Genomic DNA, 22,180 nt, shown 5'->3' on the forward strand with positions numbered 1-22,180 from the left:
TCTCAAAGTAACTTAATTTTGTTCATCATATTAGATGTTTAAGGAAAGCCTGCAACTGTGTCATCCATGATTTAAATATTGAAAACTGCACTAGTCACTTATTTCTTTTTATGCTTAGCACAGTGTGTTTCAAAAATTTATTCTCATTTTCACGTGCATTTGTTTACAAACAGTGTAAGTGATGATTTGCATGTGATATTCTGTATAATGGAGGTGGCATAACACCCACTAACTTCAAAAAGAGGAAAGGGGGGCAGAAAATCACACAGGCTAATACCAAACATAGTCATGTCCACAAATGCACTTGAAAATGAGAATAAATTTTCAAAATGCATTGTGCTAAGTATCAAAAGATAACTGGGAAGGTTTTCATTACTTAAATCATTCTCTCAGTAGATTTTCTCATTGCTTGAATGCACATCATAAAAGATATTCTTACAAATTTAAACAGTTCCATTAGCAAACACTCTAAAAGAGAAGTTTCCTAGTCTGTTAATACCTCATCATAGTTAACTATATGAAAGTTGTTAGTGATTGTTTTGACAGCTTGTCCTCACCTGAGACGAACACTAGAATGTTAAATTTTATCTCATGTACTGTATATAAATTATTAGTGTGTATTTCAAAATTATATGTCCAATTTGGACCAATGGCTGTATTTTTACTTGACTACAAATAATTACAACTCCTAAATGAAGCCATATTCAAAGACCGATTTTTAATCTATATTCACCTTATAAAATAATGTTTTTTGGAGATGACACCAATAACCCTGACTGCTTAAAACCCTTTAGTTACACAATCATGGTCTGCAAAAAGGCAACACTTTCTATTAATAGGAAAGTTGCCCGAGACTGCAGTCATGCGTGTGTGTGTGTGTGTGTGTGTGTGAGAGAGAGAGAGAGAGAGAGAGAGAGAGAGAGAGAGAGAGAGAGAGAGTTTGTTGTTGTTGTTGTTGACAAAGGCCAATGGCCGAAAGCTTTAATTGTGAAAGTCTTTTTTTTGTTGTGCCTATCTGCAACTCAGAATCTCCACTATACAGTGAGTATCAAGATTCCTTCTCATAATATTCTTACATTCCATCCTGGATTTTCCGTTGTTGATGACTATTAATAGGGATATTTTAAGGTTGTTGGACAGAGATATTAAATTTTGGTTGGATGGAACTGTTCATTTGGGAGAAGATTGTACGCTGAAACACTGAAGTGGTGAGGTGATATGCAGGTAGGTTAGTTTTTACAATTTGGGGTCAGGTTATCATTGTGTACGAGGCATTTCTGGTAACGACACGAAAGGGTTTCAGAGGGGGAATGTACTACTGCTATGGAAAATGAAGGTGATGGGATCAATGAATGAATGGAATTCCTAAAAATAAAAACCCTGCAGGCAATGGACATGGGATCAAAGTTGTTGCAGACATGCAAAATTTTTCTGATCAAAGTGTATAGGCACAAGTTTTGCATGTTGAAGACACCTTGAATTTGGATATGCATACCCATGAATCAGCCATTAGAGGAGGAAGCATTCACGATCAGCATACCAGCATGTATGGTGGACTGGAGATCAGTGGAAGACCATTTCATCCAAGGACAAATCTGGAATTAGCTCACAGAGTGACCGATTTATTTTTACTTGGCGAGGAACCAAAACCCACTTTACCCATGAATGTAATTAACACACTGACTGCAGCACACAGTGATGGATGTTTCTTCACCAGGCCAGGCATACGGCGTCAGGTCCTGCTGTGGCTGGCTGCAGCCTCGTAGCAGTCTGTGTCTTAACTAGTGAAAGGGTTGTGTTTGGATAAACCTGTGAATCTACATCCTTATGTCTGAGCAATTGGCGATGATTTTGTCCTAAAATATGACTGTTCAACCACAGCAGCAAACAAACTAGCACATGGGATCTTCAACATGTTCCAGCAACATTAACCAAAGTGAGCACGTTCAGAACACTCTCTGGAGATGTGATCTTGAAGTTTTCCCAGCGTATCGAATATTCCACAAGATTTCAGGATTGCAGCCGGATCTCGTCGACTTCTTTCCACGACATTTCGGCTGGCAACCTTACAGCCATCTTCAGGCGAGTGTTTGACACTGGAGATTGCTAGTCCAAGTTGCTCTATTTATACGTAAAAGTGCCGCAAGACACGCATGCACAAGTTACCATTGCATGCGTGCCACCTGTCGGTTCCAAGGCCCTCTACAATATTACTGCATCTATGGAGCACCAACGAATGCGTGATACAAGTAAAACATGCACGCAGACGTGTCCAAAACAATAAAATGCAAAATTTCAATATTAAAATTAAAATTACTTGTCGCTCAACATGTCAGAAGCCATAAAAAGTTTTCTTTTGGTTGATATTAAAGAAATCAACGGGTCCCAGGCCTTATTCATTTGAAAGCCGCCATCACGATTAATGTGATTCTCCGCCAAACGTATTTCCACGGATTCCTTAACAACTGAATCCCAGAAGGTCTCGATGGGGCCAAGATTTTCGTGGCAGAATAATCCATACTATGTCCTGTGGAAATACAATGTTCGGCTACGGCCGACTTACTGGGCTGTAAAAGGCGAGTGTGACACTCATGTTCAATGCAGCAGTCATGTACTGTGCGTGTGGTCTGACCAATGTAGGATTTCCCCACACTCGCAAGGTATTTTTTAAATTCCAGCCTTCCGTAATCCCAGATCATCCTTGGCTGAGCCCAGAAGAGCACGAGTCTTTGTAGGTGGCCGGAAGATTGCTTTCACACGATGTTTCTTTAAAATTCTGCCTACTTTCGATGAAATGTTACCGACATATGGGAGAAATGCTCTGGACTTAAACACCTCTTTATCCTCTTGATCTTGTGGGTGGTCACGTTTTTTCATCCTTAAAGCAGTACTGACCTGATGTGCAGAATATCCATTATGTTGAAATACAGATTTCAAGTACTCTAATTCGTCTGCAAGGCTGTCTTTATCAGACACGACATGTGCCCTATGCACCAGCATTCGAAGGACGCCCATAGTTTGTGACGGGTGATGACAGCTTGACGCCTGCAGGTACAGGTCCGTATGCGTGGGTTTTCGATAGACAGAATGCCCCAATGACCCATCCACCTTGCGATTTACCATGATGTCCAGAAATGTTAGGCAACCATCCTTTTCAACTTCCATCGTAAACTGAATGTTTGTGTGGATGGAATTCAGATGTTGCAAAAACCGTGACAGCTCTTCTTCACCGTGAGGCCACACTACAATAGTATCGTCCACGTATCGCCAGAAGACTGTTGGTTTAAACATCGCCGAATCGCGTGCCCTCTCCTCAAAGTCTTCCATATAAAAGTTTGCTACCAGAGGGGACAGAGGACTACCCATGGCAACCCCATCAAGTTGCTCAAAATATTCATTATTAAATAGGTGAAACAGCGCCGTTATATCGGTCGTAAACTTATTGCCGATAAGTGACAATGAATCCAAAAGAGGGACCCTCGTGAAGAGTGAAACGACATCGAAACTTACTAACAAGTCCGAATCCTTCAGCTGTAGTGTTCTCAGTCTGTTGATAAAGTCAGCAGAGTTGCGAATATGGTGCGTACATTTGCCAACAAAAGGTCTTAGTAGCGAAGCCAGATGACTAGATAAATCATATGTCGGAGCACCGACATTGCTCACTATGGGGCGTAAGGGCACATTATCCTTATGGATCTTTGGAAGACCATATAACCTCGGTGGAACAGAACTGTGAGGTCTCAATCTTTTCACAACTTCTTGCAGCAGAGGAGTTTAGCAACTCTGACGTTTTCCTTTCTACTCTCCGAGTAAGGTCTTTATCAAGCTTCCTGTACGTTGTCTCACTCAGCAAACTAAATATCTTCTGATCATACATATCACGTGGCAACAGTACAGTGCCATTCCCCTTATCCGCCGGAAGACCACAGTCTGAGGATCTCCCCGTAACTTGCGCAGCGCAGCGCAGCCCTTTCCATTCAAGAAATGTTGCTCTTCTGAGGCCGAGTTCTCGTGAGGCCTTGGAACTGACAGGTGGTGCGCATGCAACGGTAACTTGCGCATGCGCGTCTTGCAGCACTTTTACGTATAAACAGAGCGAATTGCACTAGCAATCTCCAGTGTCAAACACTAGCCTGAAGATGGCTGTAAGGTTGTCAGCCGAAATATCGTGGAAAGAAGTCGACGAGATCCGGCTGAAATCCCGAAATCTTGTGGAATGCTCTCTGGAGACTTTTTTCTGCTTCTGTTTCTTTTCCCAAGACCTTTACCTCAGGTGTATTGCTTGACGACATTAACAGCTACACTCATTTACATTTTATTAGCACTTGGAGCTAGGGTATACTCTGACACTACTTGCAGTAGACCCATCTAATAAAATAATTTGTAGTTGTAAAACATTTTCCTAGTTTGAAGATAACTACTTCATATTGAACTGTGCTTTCATGTTTAACTTTAGCAAAGCTTTTGTCCCATTAAGCACTCTGTGTGTGACCTTTGTAATGATTCTGGTAAAACAAACCTGCACTGACTAAATATCTCACTGATTATAGATTCTACTAGTCATTCAATGGCAGAAATGCACTGGTCAATAACTACTTTCTCCTGAGTAACTGAAAACTATAATGGAACGGGTATTAGTAAGGTATCATGTATCGAAAAGGACATAGAAACCCTTTGATTAAAATTACATTATGCATCCAAATGTATACATGTGCAAGCACAGTTCATCGAACATCATATGTGTTCAGTGTCAGGATGAGTTACTGCAATGTTCTATACTGATGACCTGCCACACAATAGAAACCTCACTTCTTGCAGATCCAGTTATCTGTAACAAAGTACCACCTGAAAAAGGTGCACAAATATTCAGTCTGATACTGATAAGATTTCAAACAGATGGAAAGACTGCCAACTCGCTTTAAATGTTCAGAAACGGAAAAAGTGCTCTCGACAAAATATCTCGATGGATAATCATAGCTGGAATCAGTTAACTAACAAATATTCGAATGCAACAATTTCTAGGGATGTGAAATGAAATGACCACATTGGTACAGTTGCAAGACAAGAAGGTGGCACACTTCAGTTGACTGGCACGATATTACGAAAATGCCACAAGTAGATTGCTTACAAAACACACATGTGACCCATACTAGTGTACTGCTGAAATGAATGACACCCATTACAAATCGGACAAACAGGATATATAGTTCAAGTACAAACCCAGATTTGGAAATAATGGCCACGTGGTTAATGAAGTCTACGGATGATTTAGATTTCATGTTGTACTTGAGTCTACACTACTACATGTTCTTAAAACAATATTTTATGTAATTTTATATCGGCATTATAACTATAAAGATGTATTCACAGACAGATCTAAGCAGAGGGGCTTCCTTAGTTGCTCTGTGGCTTTCTCTGATCAGGTTCTCAAGTTCCAGTTACCTTAGAAATTGAACATATACAGTGTAGAATTATATGGGATTTTGAGGCAACTGGAGTAGATGAAATGGGCTGAGATTCCTGAATTCCTCATCTGCTCAAAAGCCTGGATGCCTTCACACTCTACAACTCTTGTACTCAACAAATAAAACCGTCCAAAAAATGCATGGTGCCTTTTCCACCTTCAAAGACTTAGGAATGAGATGTCATCCTGCTGATCACCATGGCACATGGAAATTTACCAAAATGACCCACCAGATGTAGCAGCCAAGGAAATGTTAAATGATAATCAGATGGTTCAGTGTGCTGTCCCTTATATGCTAGCACCTCACTGTGGATGTGCAGAGCCATGCTTACATCGGAAAAAGACTGGCTAGAAGTGAAACACAATAAACTGCAGCTAATAAAGGTCATGTGTCCAAGGTGCATCTCCTTCTAGTGCCACAAACAAGAGAGTCCACCTGACTTGGCATAGCACCCAGCCATGAGACACATGGGCTCCTGCTTGTGGCACCTATGAGGGATGTTCAAAAGAAAAGGTATAAAACTCTTTAGGTATACTGAAGTCCTTGTTCAAAAGGCCTGAGCACAACTATCCCACTATTTCATGAGCCAATCAATTCCTTGTTACCAGAATTCCTGTGAGTGTGACAGAAGTCAGTCCTCTTCATCGTCCAAGTTGAAATGCTTCACTCCGAGATGTTTTGTAGCAGACCAAACACACGGAAGAGACAGGGCGACATATCCGGCTGTAAGGCAGATGCAACAAGCTGCTCCCAGTTGAACTTGGCCATTACACTTCATGTGACCTTGGAAAAGTGTGGACACATGCTCAAAGGAATTCTATGAGTATTGGACCTCTGAGGACGAAAAAGATGATTTCACCTTGCCTGCTGAGGGCACAGCTTTGAATTTTTTAGGGGGATGTCCACAAACCCTCCGGGCGTTACCTTCTCATTGACAGGTGTCTTGTTACGATATACCACAGTGAGATATGCAAATTGCAATCAGTCTGGTTCTTATGACTTTTTGTACCTTTCCATTTGAACACACTTACATCACAGTGTGCCACATTTTAGTTGACTGTTTTAGCTGCAGACAAGGAGAGCAGCAGCTAATTTACCTGCTGATTTGCCTTCTATTTTAGCTGATAATGAGAATTTTTTTGCATTATATATGTTTTAATACATCATTCACTAAATTTCCAGTGTTTTGAAGGATTACACTACATTCAGACTCAACACGTACAAAGAAGAGCACAAAAAAGATAACAGGTTTGTTTGACCCATGGGAGAGAGATAAGATTAGACCAAATACTGTGTACACAGAGGTATTTAATTAGTTTTCTTTCCTGCACTCCATACACAAACAATATGGAAAGAAACCCAACGCAGACTTAGGAGACAATGAGGAAGGTGATAGAATATGGAAAAATTGCAAGATCCCACAAGTTTGGTCATTTCTCTCAAACAACCTCATACGTGTTACATATGCCCAGATGCTGTGTTTACACTATTGCTTGTGAGAGACAATATAAATTTTCCGTAAATAGCTGCTGAGTAGTCTGGAGGGAACCAACCCTACAACAAATCTTATAGTTAGGGGGTTCCTATCCGTTAGTTTCTTTGTGCTACATGAATATTAGGGTTTAATATTTATACTATAGAATTTTCTGTAGGGGCCTATTCTTTTCTTTTCTTTTCTTTTCTTTTTTCTGACATCATCAACAGCTATTTACATAGGACTAACATTGCAGATAAATACAACAGCTTGAGTTAAAAAATCACTAAGAGGCACTATTCATGGTTGTGCAACTACACAAAAGCCACAATAATATATTAATTATGTATCTCTTGATCAGGTGCGAATCTTTTAACCTGATGCCACTTCAGCAGCTGGAGTGCAAATTCCTCTTATTTTATGGTCCAATTTATTTAGTCTTATGAGGCTGAGTATACCCATTTCCACACCTCTCGCATGGCACACATGCCTACAGATGTTCGTATTTTTGAACCAGACACATCATGAAATCAGGCATTGAAGACCCTTTTGAGATCTTGTGGGCAAACGTATTTGAAGTATTTCAGCAAGTTCAGTGCACAAGATTTTTGTGCAAAAGAAATACTGTTTTGTATCACTTATCCCAGCAATTAATAACACTTGTGTAGTCAGGCTGCAGCACTGGGACCATGTATTTCATGTTTATGTTTCAGTAATTCTGTTAGCTCTGAGAATGGACATTTTCCACAAGCTTTAGCTAAGAATTCAGTCATGTTTATTTGTATGTCTACTATAAGGTGAAAGAGAAATGGTTGAAATATACATTGGGAAGCTAAGAGGTATTTTCTGTTCTACTTCATTAAGATTTGATAGTATAGGCTCTTTGAAACAATTTATGGGATAAAAACTTTACAAAAAAACATTTAGCTACCAGCTTACACATTCACTTACAACCAAACTCTAGAGAAAGAAAAAGTGTCACAAATGGAGCAATACAACTATTTTAATAGTAACTTATGAAATATAGTACTTGTGACAGATCAAGGCTTAGATATGGAGCTAGAATTAGTTCCACAAGCCCGTCTACAACTCATGTTGTCTTTGGAACACAAGGTGATTCAATAAGATGAGACAGCTAAAATGGTGAATGTGTTTCTTGTCATGGAATATGTATTATTTAAATGAAAGCTTCCACAATTTGTAATTTACATAGTGATCTCAACTTGTTCGTCATTATGAAACACAGGAATTATGCTACACTAAAGCTTAATATCTTACATGTTTGGTTGGCATGCACGCATATTTACTCAAATGCAAGCTGAACTTTTTTCCGATTTTTGTGGTCCAAAAATGCACCTGCATCTTAGATTCAAGGGAAAGACTAAGGATGTTCCGAAAAATGACACTAGAAGGTAGTTATTTTGCCACAGAAGCTGTTGTGTTAGTGTTTCAAGTATTGAATGTTATTTTTATCGCAGTAGAAATTCAAATTTAATACTGCTCATCTTCAAATTTAATTTAATTCAATTCATATTAATGAGTGTGAATAAGTTCCACATTTGAACGTGAGCACCCTTATAAATGAGCTTTTACAAAACCTTGTTCCTTCCACGAGAGATTTCTACCATAGCAGATGGTCTACACAAATCTTATGTTATCCTCACTGCAAGTAATGGGTGAAACTTTCCCGGTGCACCAAACCCCTTCCTCTAGCATCATTTGTGTTTCTTTCACTGACCCCTCAGTCTTCGAGAGCAGTGCTTGCTACAATTTTTCTAAACACTACATTCGGATTTCACGTTTCATTTCAGTCTACTTTAGTACTTTTGTAAAGAGCCAGGTTTTAAGTCTACAACAATAAAGCATGTTCAGCACACTGCCAAGCTGAAAACTGCTTTCTCTCACCAAGAAAACATCAAATTGTGCTGCAGGTCAGCAATACTGTGTCAATGTGAATAACTTCAAATGGTGGAGGCAGCAAAAGGAACAACTTTTAGCTTGTTCTAGCAACAGAAAAAAACTTTTTCTGGGTCAAAAGTGGCCACTATTACATGTTAGAAGTTGTGCTGAATGATTTTGTCAGGAAGCAGTGACAAAAGTGCTTACCAGGTGAGTGCAGACATTACCAAAGTTAAAGCACATGAAGTTGCTAGACAACAGAAAATCAGAAATTTCAAAGGGAGCCACAACTGGGTTGCCTATTTCATGAAACGTTGGAGATTTTCTCTTGCTAGGTGCACTTCAGTCACACATGAGTGGTCAGAAAACTATGAGGAAAAACTCATGGAATTCCAGAGCTTCGTAATCAGATGGCACACTGAAAATCATGTTCTTGAGGCAGAAAACATTGATCGAACTTCAGTGCATTATGATACGCCAACAAATTACACGGCAGAAGTAAAGGGGAATAAAGATGTCAAGATACAATGTCCAATGAAAAGCAGTTCATATCTGGCGTGCCTGCTTGTGCAGTTGATAGCCATAAACTGCTATCATTTATTGATTTTAAATGCAAGACGTCAGCTACGCCCAAGGTACTTTCAAACAGCATTATTATAAATGCTAATGAAAGTGGGTGATTCAATTGGGACACAGTATTAGAGTGGTTTAAACTTGTATGGCAACATCATCCTGGTACTTTGCAAGGTTTGCCAGGCATGCTTGTACTACATTTGTAGGCAGGTCACACTACTCTGGCTGTAAAGAAAAAATTCTGTAAGAGTAGGAAAGACTTTGCTGTAATTTCAGGAGGGTTGACGTCAATTTTGCAGCCATTGCCAGGTGGAGGGTCTGAATCAGAGGCTCAGACGGTTTTGCGACCGTGTTGGCTGCAGATTCCTTGACTTGCGCCATAGGGTGGTGGGGTTTCGGGTTCCGCTGAATAGGTCAGGAGTTCACTACACTCAGCTGGCGGCTACACGGGTAGCGGAGGCTGTGTGGCATGGACTGGGCGTTTTTTGTTTAGGTTAGAAGGCCTCGGGAAAGTATGGGGTGGGCTGCAATCTCAAAGGGTGCGTGGCAAATACAGGATGTGCTTGGATCAAGTAACAGTCGGAATTGTAGTTGTAAATTGTTGTAGTTGTGCTGGGAAAGTCCCTGAGCTTCAAGCGCTAACAGAAAGCACAGAAGCTGAAATCGTTATAGGTACAGAAAGCTGGCTAAAGCCCGAAATAAGTTCTGCACAAATTTATACGAAGTCTCAGATGGTGTTCAGGAAAGATAGATTAGGCAGAATTGGTGGTGGAGTGTGTGTCTGTCAGTAGTGGTTTATCTTGTAGTGGAGTCTAAGTAGATACTCCGTGCGAATTGCTATGGGTGAAAGTTATACTTAACAGCCGAACTAAGTTAATAATTGGCTCCTTCTACTGACCCCCCTGACTCCGATGATATAGTTGCTGAACAATTCAGAGAAAATTTGAGTCTCGTAACAAATAAATACCCCACTCATACGATTATAGTTGGTGGGGACTTCAACCTTCCCTCGATATGTTGGCAAAAATACTTGTTCAAAACCGATGATAGGCAGACAACATCTTCCGAGATTGTCCTAAATGCTTTCTCCGAAAATTATTTCGAGCAGTTAGTCCACGAACCCACGCAAATTGTAAATGGTTGCGAAAACACACTTGACCTCTTAGCCACAAACAATCCAGAGCCAACAGAGAGCATCATGACTGACACAGGGATTAGTGAACACAAGGTCGTTGTAGCTAGGCTCAATACTGGTTCTTCCAAATCCACCAGAAACAAACGCAAAATAGTTTTATTTAAAAAAGCGGATAAAGTGTCACTAGAAGCCTTCCTAAGAGACAGTCTCCATTCCTTCCGAACTGACTATGCAAATGTAGACGAGATGTGGCTCAAATTCAAAGCTATAGTAGCAACAGCAATTGCGAGATTCATACCTCAAACTGGTAAGAGATGGAACTGATCCCCCACGGTACACAAAACAGGTCCGAACGCTGTTGCAGAGGCAACGGAAAAAGCATGCAAAGTTCAGAAGAACGCGAAATCCCGAAGATTGGCTAAAATTTACAAGACGCGCGAAATTTGGGACGGACTTCAATGCAAGATGCCTTTAATAGGTTCCACAACGAAACATTGTCTCGTAATTTGGTAGCAAATCCGAAGAAATTCTGTTCGTATGTAAAGTACGCAAGCTGCAAGACGCAGTCAATACCTTCGCTGCGCAGTGCTGATGGTACTGTTACCGACGACTGTGCCACTAAAGCGGAGTTATTGAACGCAGTTTCCCGAAATTCCTTCACCAGGGAAAACGAATGGAATATTCCAGAATTTGAAACACGAACAGCTGCTAGCATGAGTTTCTTAGAAGTAGATACCTTAGGATTTGCGAAGCAACTCAAATAGCTTGATACAGGCAAGTCTCCAGGTCCAGATTGTATACCGATTACGTTCCTTTCAGATTACGCTGATACAATAGCTCCCTACTTAGCAATCATATACAACCGCTCGCTCACCGATAGATGTGTACCTACAGATTGGAAAATTGCGTAGGTCGCACCAGTGTTTAAGAAGGGTAGTAGGAGTAATGCATCGAACTACAGACCTGTATCATTGACGTTTGTCTGCAGTAGGGTTTTGGAGCATATACTGTATGCAAACATTATGAATCACCTCGAAGGGAACGATCTATTGATACGTAATCAGCATGGTTTCAGAAAACATAGTTCTTGTGCAATGCAGCTAGCTCTTTATTCGCACGAAGTAATGGCCGCTATCGACAGGGGATCTCAGGTTGATTCCGTATTTCTAGATTTCCGGAAAGCTTTTGACACCGTTCCTCACAAGCGACCTCTAATCAAGCTGCGGGCCTATGAGGTATCGTCTCAGTTGTGCGACTGGATTCGTGATTTCCTGTCAGGAAGGTTGCAGTTTGTAATAATAGACAACAAATCATCGAGTAAAACTGAAGTGATATCAGGTGTTCCCCAGGGAAGTGTCCTGGGACCTCTGCTGTTCCTGATCTATGTAAATGACCTGGATGACAATCTGAGCAGTTCTCTTAGGTTATTCGCAGATGATGCTGTAATTTACCGTCTAGTAAGGTCATCCGAAGACCAGTATCAGTTGCAAAGCGATTTAGAAAAGATTGCTGTATGGTGTGGCAAGTGGCAGTTGACGCTAAATAACGAAAATTGTGAGGTGGTCCACATGAGTTCCAAAATGAAATCTGTTGGAATTCGATTACTCGATAAATAGTACAATTCTCAAGACTGTCAATTCAACTAAGTACCTGGGTGTTAACATTACGAACAACTTCAGTTGGATAGACCACATAGAAAATATTGTGGGGAAGGCAAGCCAAAGGTTGCGTTTCATTGGCAGGACACTTAGAAGATGCAACAAGTCCATTAAAGAGACAGCTTACACTACACTAGTTCGTCCTCTGTTAGAATATTGCTGCGAGGTGTGGGATCCTCACCAGGTGGGATTGACGGAGGACATCAAAAGGATGCAAAAAAGGGCAGCTCTTTTTGTATTATCACGTAATAGGGAAGAGAGTGTGGCATATTTGATACGCGAGTTGGGATGGAAGTCATTAAAGCAAAGACTTTTTTCGTCGCGGCGAGATCTATTTACGAAATTTCAGTCACCAACTTTCTCCTCCGAATGCGAAAATATTTTGTTGAGCCTAACCTACATAGGTAGGAATGATCATGAAAATAAAATAAGAGAAATCAGAGCTCAAACAGAGAGATTCAGGTGTTCATTTTTCCCGCACGCTGTTCGGGAGTGGAATGGTAGAGAGATAGTATGATTGTGGTTCGATGAACCCTCTGCCAAGCACTTAAATGTGAGTTGCAGAGTAATTATGTAGATGTAGATGTACAACAATTTAAGGACGAACATGAAAGTGTGTACATACAGTGGCTATGAAAGAAGATAGGCAATTAACGCCAACAGAATATTTTAAACATGCAAGCTTGTCTCAAGTGCGTGAGTGGACTGACCAACCTTGGAAATGTACCCTGAATAAAATTGTCGTGCATTTAAAAAATGTTGTTTTTCTTAATGGCACAGAGAATGATGATCTCAACAAGGAGAGAAGTGACAAGGAATTAATCATCAGTTATCTGAGTAATGTTTAGAAACAGTATGTGTATGTTTATGATAGTTCAATAAAATTTCCATTTTTTACCCTCACTTTTCATTTGTAAGTTAATTTTCTTTGTAGATATGTACTGTATCTGGCCAGCCGATGAGCCTATGCTACTGGAAATGAGAAAGATATGGTGTGTGTGTCTTATGCGTATGTTTGACTTACTTAAACCTTTCGTTCTATGACATGTTGTAAATTTGTATTCTTGTTTGCCACATTATTAGTTGATTCTCTGCAGTGAGACTCACCTGTCATGTCACCGCCCACAGCCCATCTGCATGCAGATCCTAATAACAACCACCTGTATTCCAGGCGGACATGTCCTAATTTGTCTAACACTGACTGACGTAGGAGATACTGCAGGAGAAAGATTTTCTGCAGTGTTCACATTTTTAATTCTAGTTCGCACTTTGTACAGATCCTTTGTGCTGAAAATAGTTCTGTCTAGACAAGTTATATTTTTAAAACTTAATATAATTAAGCACCCAGTCTATACCCTACCAGAGATCACACAAATCAGAGTTTTGAATACGTAGTTCACTCTTCACCAAATTTATATCCTTTAAATCAAGTGTGATACTCTGTCAACTAAAAATGCAACTTTTTGGATGAAAACACTGCATTACATTGAAAGAAAAAAGTACTTCAAATGAAATTCATGCGATATGGAAAGTCCAACATACGACTTTACCACAAGTTGTGGTACAATCTGTAAAAGTCTTATTGGCCCTTGCTGACCTAGTTCTGCTCTGAATATTTCAATGGATATCATGAATTCTCACTGCTGTCCGTGTTTACAATCTAACAGTAATTTTAAGTGTTGAACAGGCTAAATTTAATTCCGTGTGACTTACAACAAATAATTATTATCCCCCGAAATTACAAGAGAGGTGTAACTAAGGTTGAGCAAGGTATTTTTTACAATGGTACTTCAATAAAGCAAAGCACTTAAATGACTCAAAGAGGAACATCTATTAGAGGTAGTAATTAGATTTCCATGAAGAATACACACTGAACTGAAATGACATCAACACAAATCAATTTTTATTCAATTGCTAGAACAATGTTCAAGTTTTAATAATGTATATCAAATATTTTCATTTTTAGCAACAACTGCACATAAATTGTGTATTTACACTGTCTATATAAGTACAAAATACTTTAAATTAAATATTGCTACACACACACGCGCACACACACAAAGAAAAGAAAAGACAGGAACAGAAGTAGCAAATTTCAGCTTTGTACCACTGGTAGCCTTTATGTGTTGTTAAAGAAACCAGCTCAACAACACAATCATTCAAAAAGCAATTGCTCAGTCTTAACCAAAAGGATCTATGAGTCTGTTGTAGGTAACTTTGATGTGTCAAGGTCATCAAAGTAAGGATGCAAAATTGCCTTCTTTGCAGTTATCCTCTCTGCAGGGCTGTATGTTAACATTTTCTGCAACACAAAAATCTATGTATTACATACATATAAAAAAGGAACGAACACACACACACACACACACACACACATACACACACGTAACAGGATAAGAAAGCTGTGCCATAGGCCAGGAAAGGCATTTCATACCAGCACCAATAGCTCCAACCAATAAAGAATTGCTATGTTTAAAAAACATATCTCATGAAAAAGTTGAGGAATTTGAAAAAATACTCTATGTTACCTCATAGCATAGTTCTCTAGGGGTAAATGGGATAAACTGTGCTAGTTAAAACCTAAATTCATGGTGGTCCATTGATAGTGACCGGGCCAAATATCTCACGAAATAAGCATCAAACGAAAAACCTACAAAGAACAAACTCGTCTAGCTTGAAGGGAGAAACAAGATGGCACTATGGTTGGCCCGATAGATGGCGCTGCCTTAGGTCAAACGGATATCAACTGCATTTTTAAAAAATAGGAACCCCACTTTTTTTACATATTGATGTAGTACATAAAGAAATATGAATGTTTTAGTTGGATCACTTTTTTCACTTTGTGACAGATGGTGCTGTAATAGTCACAAATGTATAAGTACGTGGTATCACGTAACATTCCACCAATGCGGATGGTATTTGCTTCATGATACATTCCCCATGTTAAAATGGACCGTTTACCAATTGCGGAAAAGGTTGATATTGTGTTGATGTATGGCTACTGTGATCAAAATGCCCAACGGGCGTGTGCTATGTATGCTGCTCGGTATCCAAGTGTCCAGACCGGTTGCCAGATAGTTACGTTATTTCAGGAAACAGGAAGTGTTCAGCCACATGTGAAACGTCAACCACGACCTGCAACAAATGAAGATGCCCAAGTAGGTGTTTCAGCTGCTGTCGCGGCTAATCCACACATCAGTAGCAGACAAATTTCATGAGAATCAGGAATCTGCAGTTCTGCCACTGGGCACAAGATAAATTACAGGACGATGACAGATTTTTGCACGTGTTCTATTTAGCGACGAAGCGTCATTCACCAACAGCGGTAACGTAAATCAGCATAATATGCACTATTGGGCAATGGAAAATCCACGATGGCTGCAACATGTGGAACTATCAGTGACCTTGGCGGGTTAATATATGGTGCAGCATTATGGGAGGAAGGATAATTGGCCCCCATTTTATCGATGGCAATCTAAATGGTGCGATGTATACTGATTTCCTACGTAATGTTCTACCGATGTTACTACAAGATGTTTCACTGCATGACAAAATGGCAATGTACTTCCAACATGACGTATGTCCGGCACATTGCTCGCGTGCGGTTGAAGCGGTATTGAATAGCATATTTCATGACAGGTGGACTGGTTGTCGAAGCACCATATCATGGCCGGCACGTTCACCGGTTCTGACGTCCCCAGATTTCTTTCTGTGGGGAAAGTTGAGGGATATTTGCTATCGTGATCCACCGACAACGCCAGACAACATGCGTCAGCGCATTGTCAATGCATGTGCAAACATTATGGAAGGCGAACTACTCGCCGTTGAGAGGAATGTCGTTACATGAATTGCTAAATGCACTGAGGTTGACAGACATCATTTAGAGCATTTATTGCATTAAAGTGGTATTTACAGGTAATCACGCTGTAACAGCATGTGTTCTCAGAAATGATAAGTTCACAAAGGTACATGTATCACATCGGAACAACCGAAATAAAATGTTCAAACGTACCTATGTTCTGTATTTTAATTTAAAATACCTACCTTTTACCAACTGTTCGTCTAAAATTGTGAGCCATATGTTTGTGACTATTACAGTGCCATATATCACAAAGCGAAAAAAGTGGCCCAACTTAAACATTCATATTTCTTTACGTTGTTGTTGTTGTTGTTATTGTCTTCAGTCCTGAGACTGGTTTGATGCAGCTCTCCATGCTACCCTACCCTGTGCAAGCTGCTTCATCTCCCAGTACTTACTACAACCAACATCCTTCTGAATCTGCTTAGTATATTCATCTCTTGGTCTCTCTCTACGATTTTTACCCTCCACGCTGCCCTCCAATGCTAAATTTGTGATCCCTTGATGCCTCAGAACATGTCCTACTAAACGGTCCCTTCTTTTTCTATTCAATACTTCATCATTAGTTATGTGATCTACCCATCTAATCTTCAGCATTCTTCTGTAGCACCACATTTCGAAAGCTTCTATTCCGTTTCTGTCGAAACTAATTATCGTCCATGTTTCACTTCCATAGATGGCTATACTCCATACAAATACTTACAGAAATGACTTCCTGACACTTAAATCTATACTCGATGTTAACAAATTTCTCTTCTTCAGAAACGCTTTCCTTGCCATTGCTAGTCTACATTTTATATCCTCTGTACTTCGACCATCATCAGTTATTTTACTCCCCAAATAGCAAAACTCCTTTACTACTTTAAGTCTCTCATTTCCCAATCTAATTCCCTCAGCAGCACCCGATTTAATTCGACTACATTCCATTATCCTCGTTTTGCTTTTGTTGGTGTTCATCTTATAGCCTCCTTTCAAGACACTGTCCATTCCGTTCAACTGCTCTTCCAAGTCCTTTGCTGTCTCTGACAGGATTACAATGTCATCGGCGAACCGCAAAGTTTTTATTTCTTCTCCATGGATTTTCATGGATTTTAAGACCTACTCCAAATTTTTCTTTTGTTTCCTTTACTGCTTGCTCAATATACAGATTGAATAACATCAGGGAGAGGCTACAACACTGTCTCACTCCTTTCCCAACCGCTGCTTCCCTTTCATGCCCTCGACTCATAACTGCCATCTGGTTTCCGTACAAATTGTAAATAGCCTTTCGCTCCCAGTCTTTTACCCCTGCCACCTTTAGAATTTGAAAGAGAGTACTCCAGTCAACATTGTCAAAAGCTTTCTCTAAGTCTACAAATGCCAGAAACGTAGGTTTGCCTTTCCTTAATCTTTCTTCTAAGATAAGTCGTAAGGTCAGTATTGCCTCACGTGTTCCAATATTTCTACGGAATCCTAACTGATCTTCTCCGAGGTCGGCTTCTACCAGTTTTTCCATTCGTCTGTAAAGAATTCGCGTTAGTATTTTGCAGCTGTGACTTATTAAACTGATAATTCGGTAATTTTCACATCTGTCAACACCTGCTTTCTTTGGGATTGGAATTATTACATTCTTCTTGAAGTCTGAGGGTATTTCCCCTGTCTCATACATCTTGCTCACCATATGGTAGAGTTTAGTCATGACTGGCTCTCCCAAGGCCGTCAGTAGTTCCAATGGAATGTTGTCTACTCCGGGGGCCTTGTTTCGAGTCAGGTCTTTCAGTGCTCTGTCAAACTCTTCACGCAGTATCGTATCTCCCATTTCATCTTCATCTACATCCTCTTCCATTTCCATAATATTGTCCTCAAGTGCATTGCCCTTGTATAGACCCTCTATATACTCCTTCCACCTTTCTGCTTTCCCTTCTTTGCTTAGAACTGGGTTTCCATCTGAGCTCTTGATATTCATACAAGTGGTTCTCTTTTCTCCAAAGGTCTCTTTAATTTTCCTGTAGGCAGTATCTATCTTACCCCTAGTGAGATAAGCCTCTACATCCTTACATTTGTCCTCTAGCCATCCCTGCTTAGCCATTTTGCACTTCCTGTCGATCTCATTTTTGAGACGTTTGTATTCCTTTTTGCCTGCTTCACTTACTGCATTTTTATATTTTCTCCTTTCATCAATTACGTTCAATATTTGTTCTGTTACCCAAGGATTTCTACTAGCCCTCGTCTTTTTACCTACTTGATCCTCTGCTGCCTTCACTACTTCATCCCTCAGAGCTACCCATTCTTCTTCTACTGTACTTCTTTCCCCATTCCTGTCAATTGTTCCCTTATGCTCTCCCTGAAACTCTGTACAACCTCTGGTTTAGTCAGTTTCTCCAGGTCCCGTCTCCTTAAATTCCCACCTTTCTGCAGTTTCTTCAGTTTTAATCTACAGTTCATAACCAATAGATTGTGGTCAGAGTCCACACCTGCCCCTGGAAACGTCTTACAATTTAAAACCTGGTTCCTGAATCTGTCTTACCATTATATAATCTATCTGATACCTTCTAGTATCTCCAGGATTCTTCTATGTATACAACCTTCTTTCATGATTCTTGAACCAAGTGTTAGCTATGATTAAGTTAGGCTCTGTGCAAAACTCTACCAGGCGGCTTCCTCTCATTTCTTAGCCCCAATCCATATTCACCTACTATGTTTCCTTCTCTCCCTTTTCCTACTGTCGAATTCCAGTCACCCATGACTATTAAATTTTCGTCTCCCTTCACTATCTGAATAATTTCTTTTATTTCATCATACATTTCTTCAATTTCTTCATCATCTGCAGAGCTAGTTGGCATATAAACTTGTACTACTGTAGTAGGCATGGGCTTCATGTCTATCTTGGCCACAATAATGCGTTCACTATGCTGTTTGCAGTAGCTTACCCGCATTCCTATTTTTTTATTCATTATTAAACCTACTCCTGCATTACCCCTATTTGATTTTGTGTTTATAACCCTGTATTCACCTGACCAGAAGTCTTGTTCCTCCTGTTCCGAACTTCACTAATTCCCACTATATCTAACTTTAACCTATCCATTTCCCTTTTTAAATTTGCTAATCTACCTGCCCGGTTAAGGGATCTGACATTCCACGCTCCGATCCGTGGAACGCCAGTTTTCTTTCTCCTGATAACGACGTCCTTTTGAGTAGTCCCCGCCCGGAGATCCGAATGGGGGACTATTTTACCTCCGGAATATTTTACCCAAGAGGACGCCATCACCATTTATCCGTACAGTAAAGCTGCATGCCCTCGGGAAAAATTACGGCCGTAGTTTCCCCTTGCTTTCAGCCATTCGCAGTACCAGGATAGCAAGGCCGTTTTGGTTAATGTTGCAAGGCCAGGTCAGTCAATCATCCAGATTGTTGCCCCTGCAACTACTGAAAAGGCTGCTGCCCTTCTTCAGGAACCACACGTCTGTCTGGCCTCTCAACAGATACCCCTCCGTTGTGGTTGGACCTACGGTACGGCCATCTGTATTGCTGAGGCACGCAAGCCTCCCCACCAACAGCAAGGTTCATGGTTCATGGGAAAGGATTTCTTTACGTACTACACCAATATTTAATAAAAAATGGGGGTTCCTATTTAAAAACACACAGTTGCTATCCGTTTGAACTATGGCAGCGCCATCTAGCGGGCCAACCATAGCGCCATCTGGTTTCCCCTTCAAGCTAGACAAGTTTCGTTCTTTGTAGTTTCTTCGTTTGATGTTTATTTCTTGAGATATTTGGCCCGGTCACTATCAATGGACCACCCTGTAGGAACTGAAAACCATTATAATGTTACGTACTTCCTGCTCAGAAAAACATCAGCTTTAAGGATTGCAGATTAAAGCAATGGATACATTCAAGAACAAACCTTAGTGCTTACTGAGCCATGAGACATTTAAACTCCAACATATTTCATCGTAAGTTTCTTGACATAGTATACTGAGTACCCTGCTCCATTTTCCAGACCTCCCACCTCTCCCCCCCCCCCCTTTTTTTTTTTTTTTTTTTTTTTTTTTGCAATAGCACTGACTTAATAATACATCACTTAGCACTATCAAAAGAGGAAGAAACATTTCAGACATGGTTGTGTCTTGTACGCATTTATCCCGTAGATGTTTTGGAAATGAAAAATGTAGAGACATAGTCTGTACAAAATCTTGCAACATGTTTCAAATTATTTTTAAAAATCGGGCGTGGAAAAAGAGCTTTCCTACTTCCACTCTATCGTTAAGCCTCCTAACATTAGCCAAAAACTTTTTAACACCTGTGCACATCACCCTAGATTTATCTAGAGATGTAACCATATTAAAGAATTATTCCAAAGCCAAACAGTTAAGCAATGGAGCTCTCCCATGAGCAGCTTCAAGAAAGGAAGAGGTATAATTACTGCCACATAGTTATTTCTTTTATTACCCTCCAGAATATAGGAATTATCACTTCCTGAGTTAAGTTACTTCCTCCAGATCCTGCATGCATGACACATGCACACCTGTTTGTGGCCATGTGCCTGGGTATGGGGCATGTTTTTGACTGAATGGTACTTACTCTTATTAAGTCCAGCCCTTCTGGATCCAAGTTTTTCATGCAACTGCTCAAATTATCTTGAGTCCATTTAGGGAATGATGGCTTGTAATCTGGTAATTTAGAGACACCAGGCCATGTTTCTTCTGTGGGTGTTTTTAATATACTGAAATAAACACATAATTAAACAACATTTTTATACTACTACTACTACTACTACTACTACTACTACTACTACGCAGTGTAGGCCATATCAAAAAATTTATATGATTCCATAGTGGAAAATATATGATTATGCAATTAAACAAAACCACAGTCATAAACAAGATAGACTGGTTGTAGAGCCCACAATTGTTCAACCTGAATAACCTTTTTTTTATCAGCATTATGCACAACATGCTAGCACAAGATTCATTCACCTTTCTGCATGCAAGTGGTTTCAGTTACCTCACAGAGGTTGTGTGTCTGGTGATATCACCCACTGCTTTAAATTCATCTTACACCACATTACTCGAATGCCTAGTCTGTGCACCGACTTACGTGTCGTATAAGGCAGTTCATGACCAGCAGTTGACTAAGCCTTCATACCATCAGATTGCCCTTCAGATAATTATTCCCTAGAGTTCTATTCCCTCAGATTAAACTGTTAATGGAATAGGCTTCATTGGCTCTAGGGAGCACTTTTTTATATGATCATACATGGTAGGACTTCACAGTAATAAAAGTAATGCCTTGTGTTATTTTCTCCACTTGCTCTGAATCTACCACTGTCTATCTGACGTTTGGTGATTGCAATGTCATATAGGGGAAATTACGTCATGCTTACTGAAGTTTCATTCAGAGCAGTATCAGTAAGTTCTCTATGAGCACAATTCCTCCTGACGGGTGCTGCTTACTCTGCATGGAAAAGCAGAAGCAGGGATGATGTACTGAGAACATCAGGTTACTCACTCAGGAGGCTACCATTAAATCACATGATATACATAGATGTTCATTTTGTTGGGGCTGACTCTGTATGGTTTGCACCACAACTTGCCAGGTCTTCATGCACTGCTGGCAACTTCCAGTTATGGCCTGGGATGAAAGTGGATAAATTTTTTTCCTATTTCTTGCTTTGTCAGATTTGTTAATAAATGCGAACTTTCAGTTACTTCCATAGCTGTCGTCGTCACGCGTTACCTGTGATATTAGTAGCCCATGTAGTACTGCATATGTAGTCAGCCGAATTATGTCGTGAAGACAACGTGAGACTTTAAAATGCTACAGAGATTATGCCAATACTTGTGATGGAGGAACATCAGTAGTGACACTGATTCCATTAGATGATAGATCAGTCAGCTTATTTCCCTATAGGCTTTCTCTATCAAGTACCAGTTTCCATGCACAACTTTGGTTATAGCTGCTGCCCCAGTTAGAGAAGTTATTACAAATTTTAACATCAATGGCTTCTTAATGTAACATCCATACTCTACATAGCGTTCAGAAATTATACATACAAACTGACCAGTTTAAATATTACCAAATTTACAAATAACTAAGAATTCCAGAAATATTGTGACCAAGTTTTTCTATTACTGCACA

General features: G+C 40.1%; 1 protein-coding gene across 1 annotated transcript in view; it reads right to left on the bottom strand.

Moving 5' to 3' along the window:
* Positions 1-14,080: 14,080 nt before the first annotated feature.
* The window catches only part of LOC126093698 (cyclin-dependent kinase 1-like), a 57,826-nt gene continuing 49,726 nt past the window's right edge, over positions 14,081-22,180 (bottom strand). Inside the window, exons 6-7 of the mRNA XM_049908740.1 lie at positions 20,624-20,765; positions 14,081-14,506 (exon numbers count right to left, since the gene is read on the bottom strand). Coding sequence (XP_049764697.1) covers positions 14,399-14,506; positions 20,624-20,765 — 250 coding nt within the window. The 3' untranslated portion in view covers positions 14,081-14,398. The remainder of the gene's footprint in view (positions 14,507-20,623; positions 20,766-22,180) is intronic.

The sequence above is a fragment of the Schistocerca cancellata genome, chromosome 1, assembly GCF_023864275.1.
Source record: "Schistocerca cancellata isolate TAMUIC-IGC-003103 chromosome 1, iqSchCanc2.1, whole genome shotgun sequence".
Taxonomy (NCBI): Eukaryota; Metazoa; Arthropoda; class Insecta; order Orthoptera; family Acrididae; genus Schistocerca; species Schistocerca cancellata.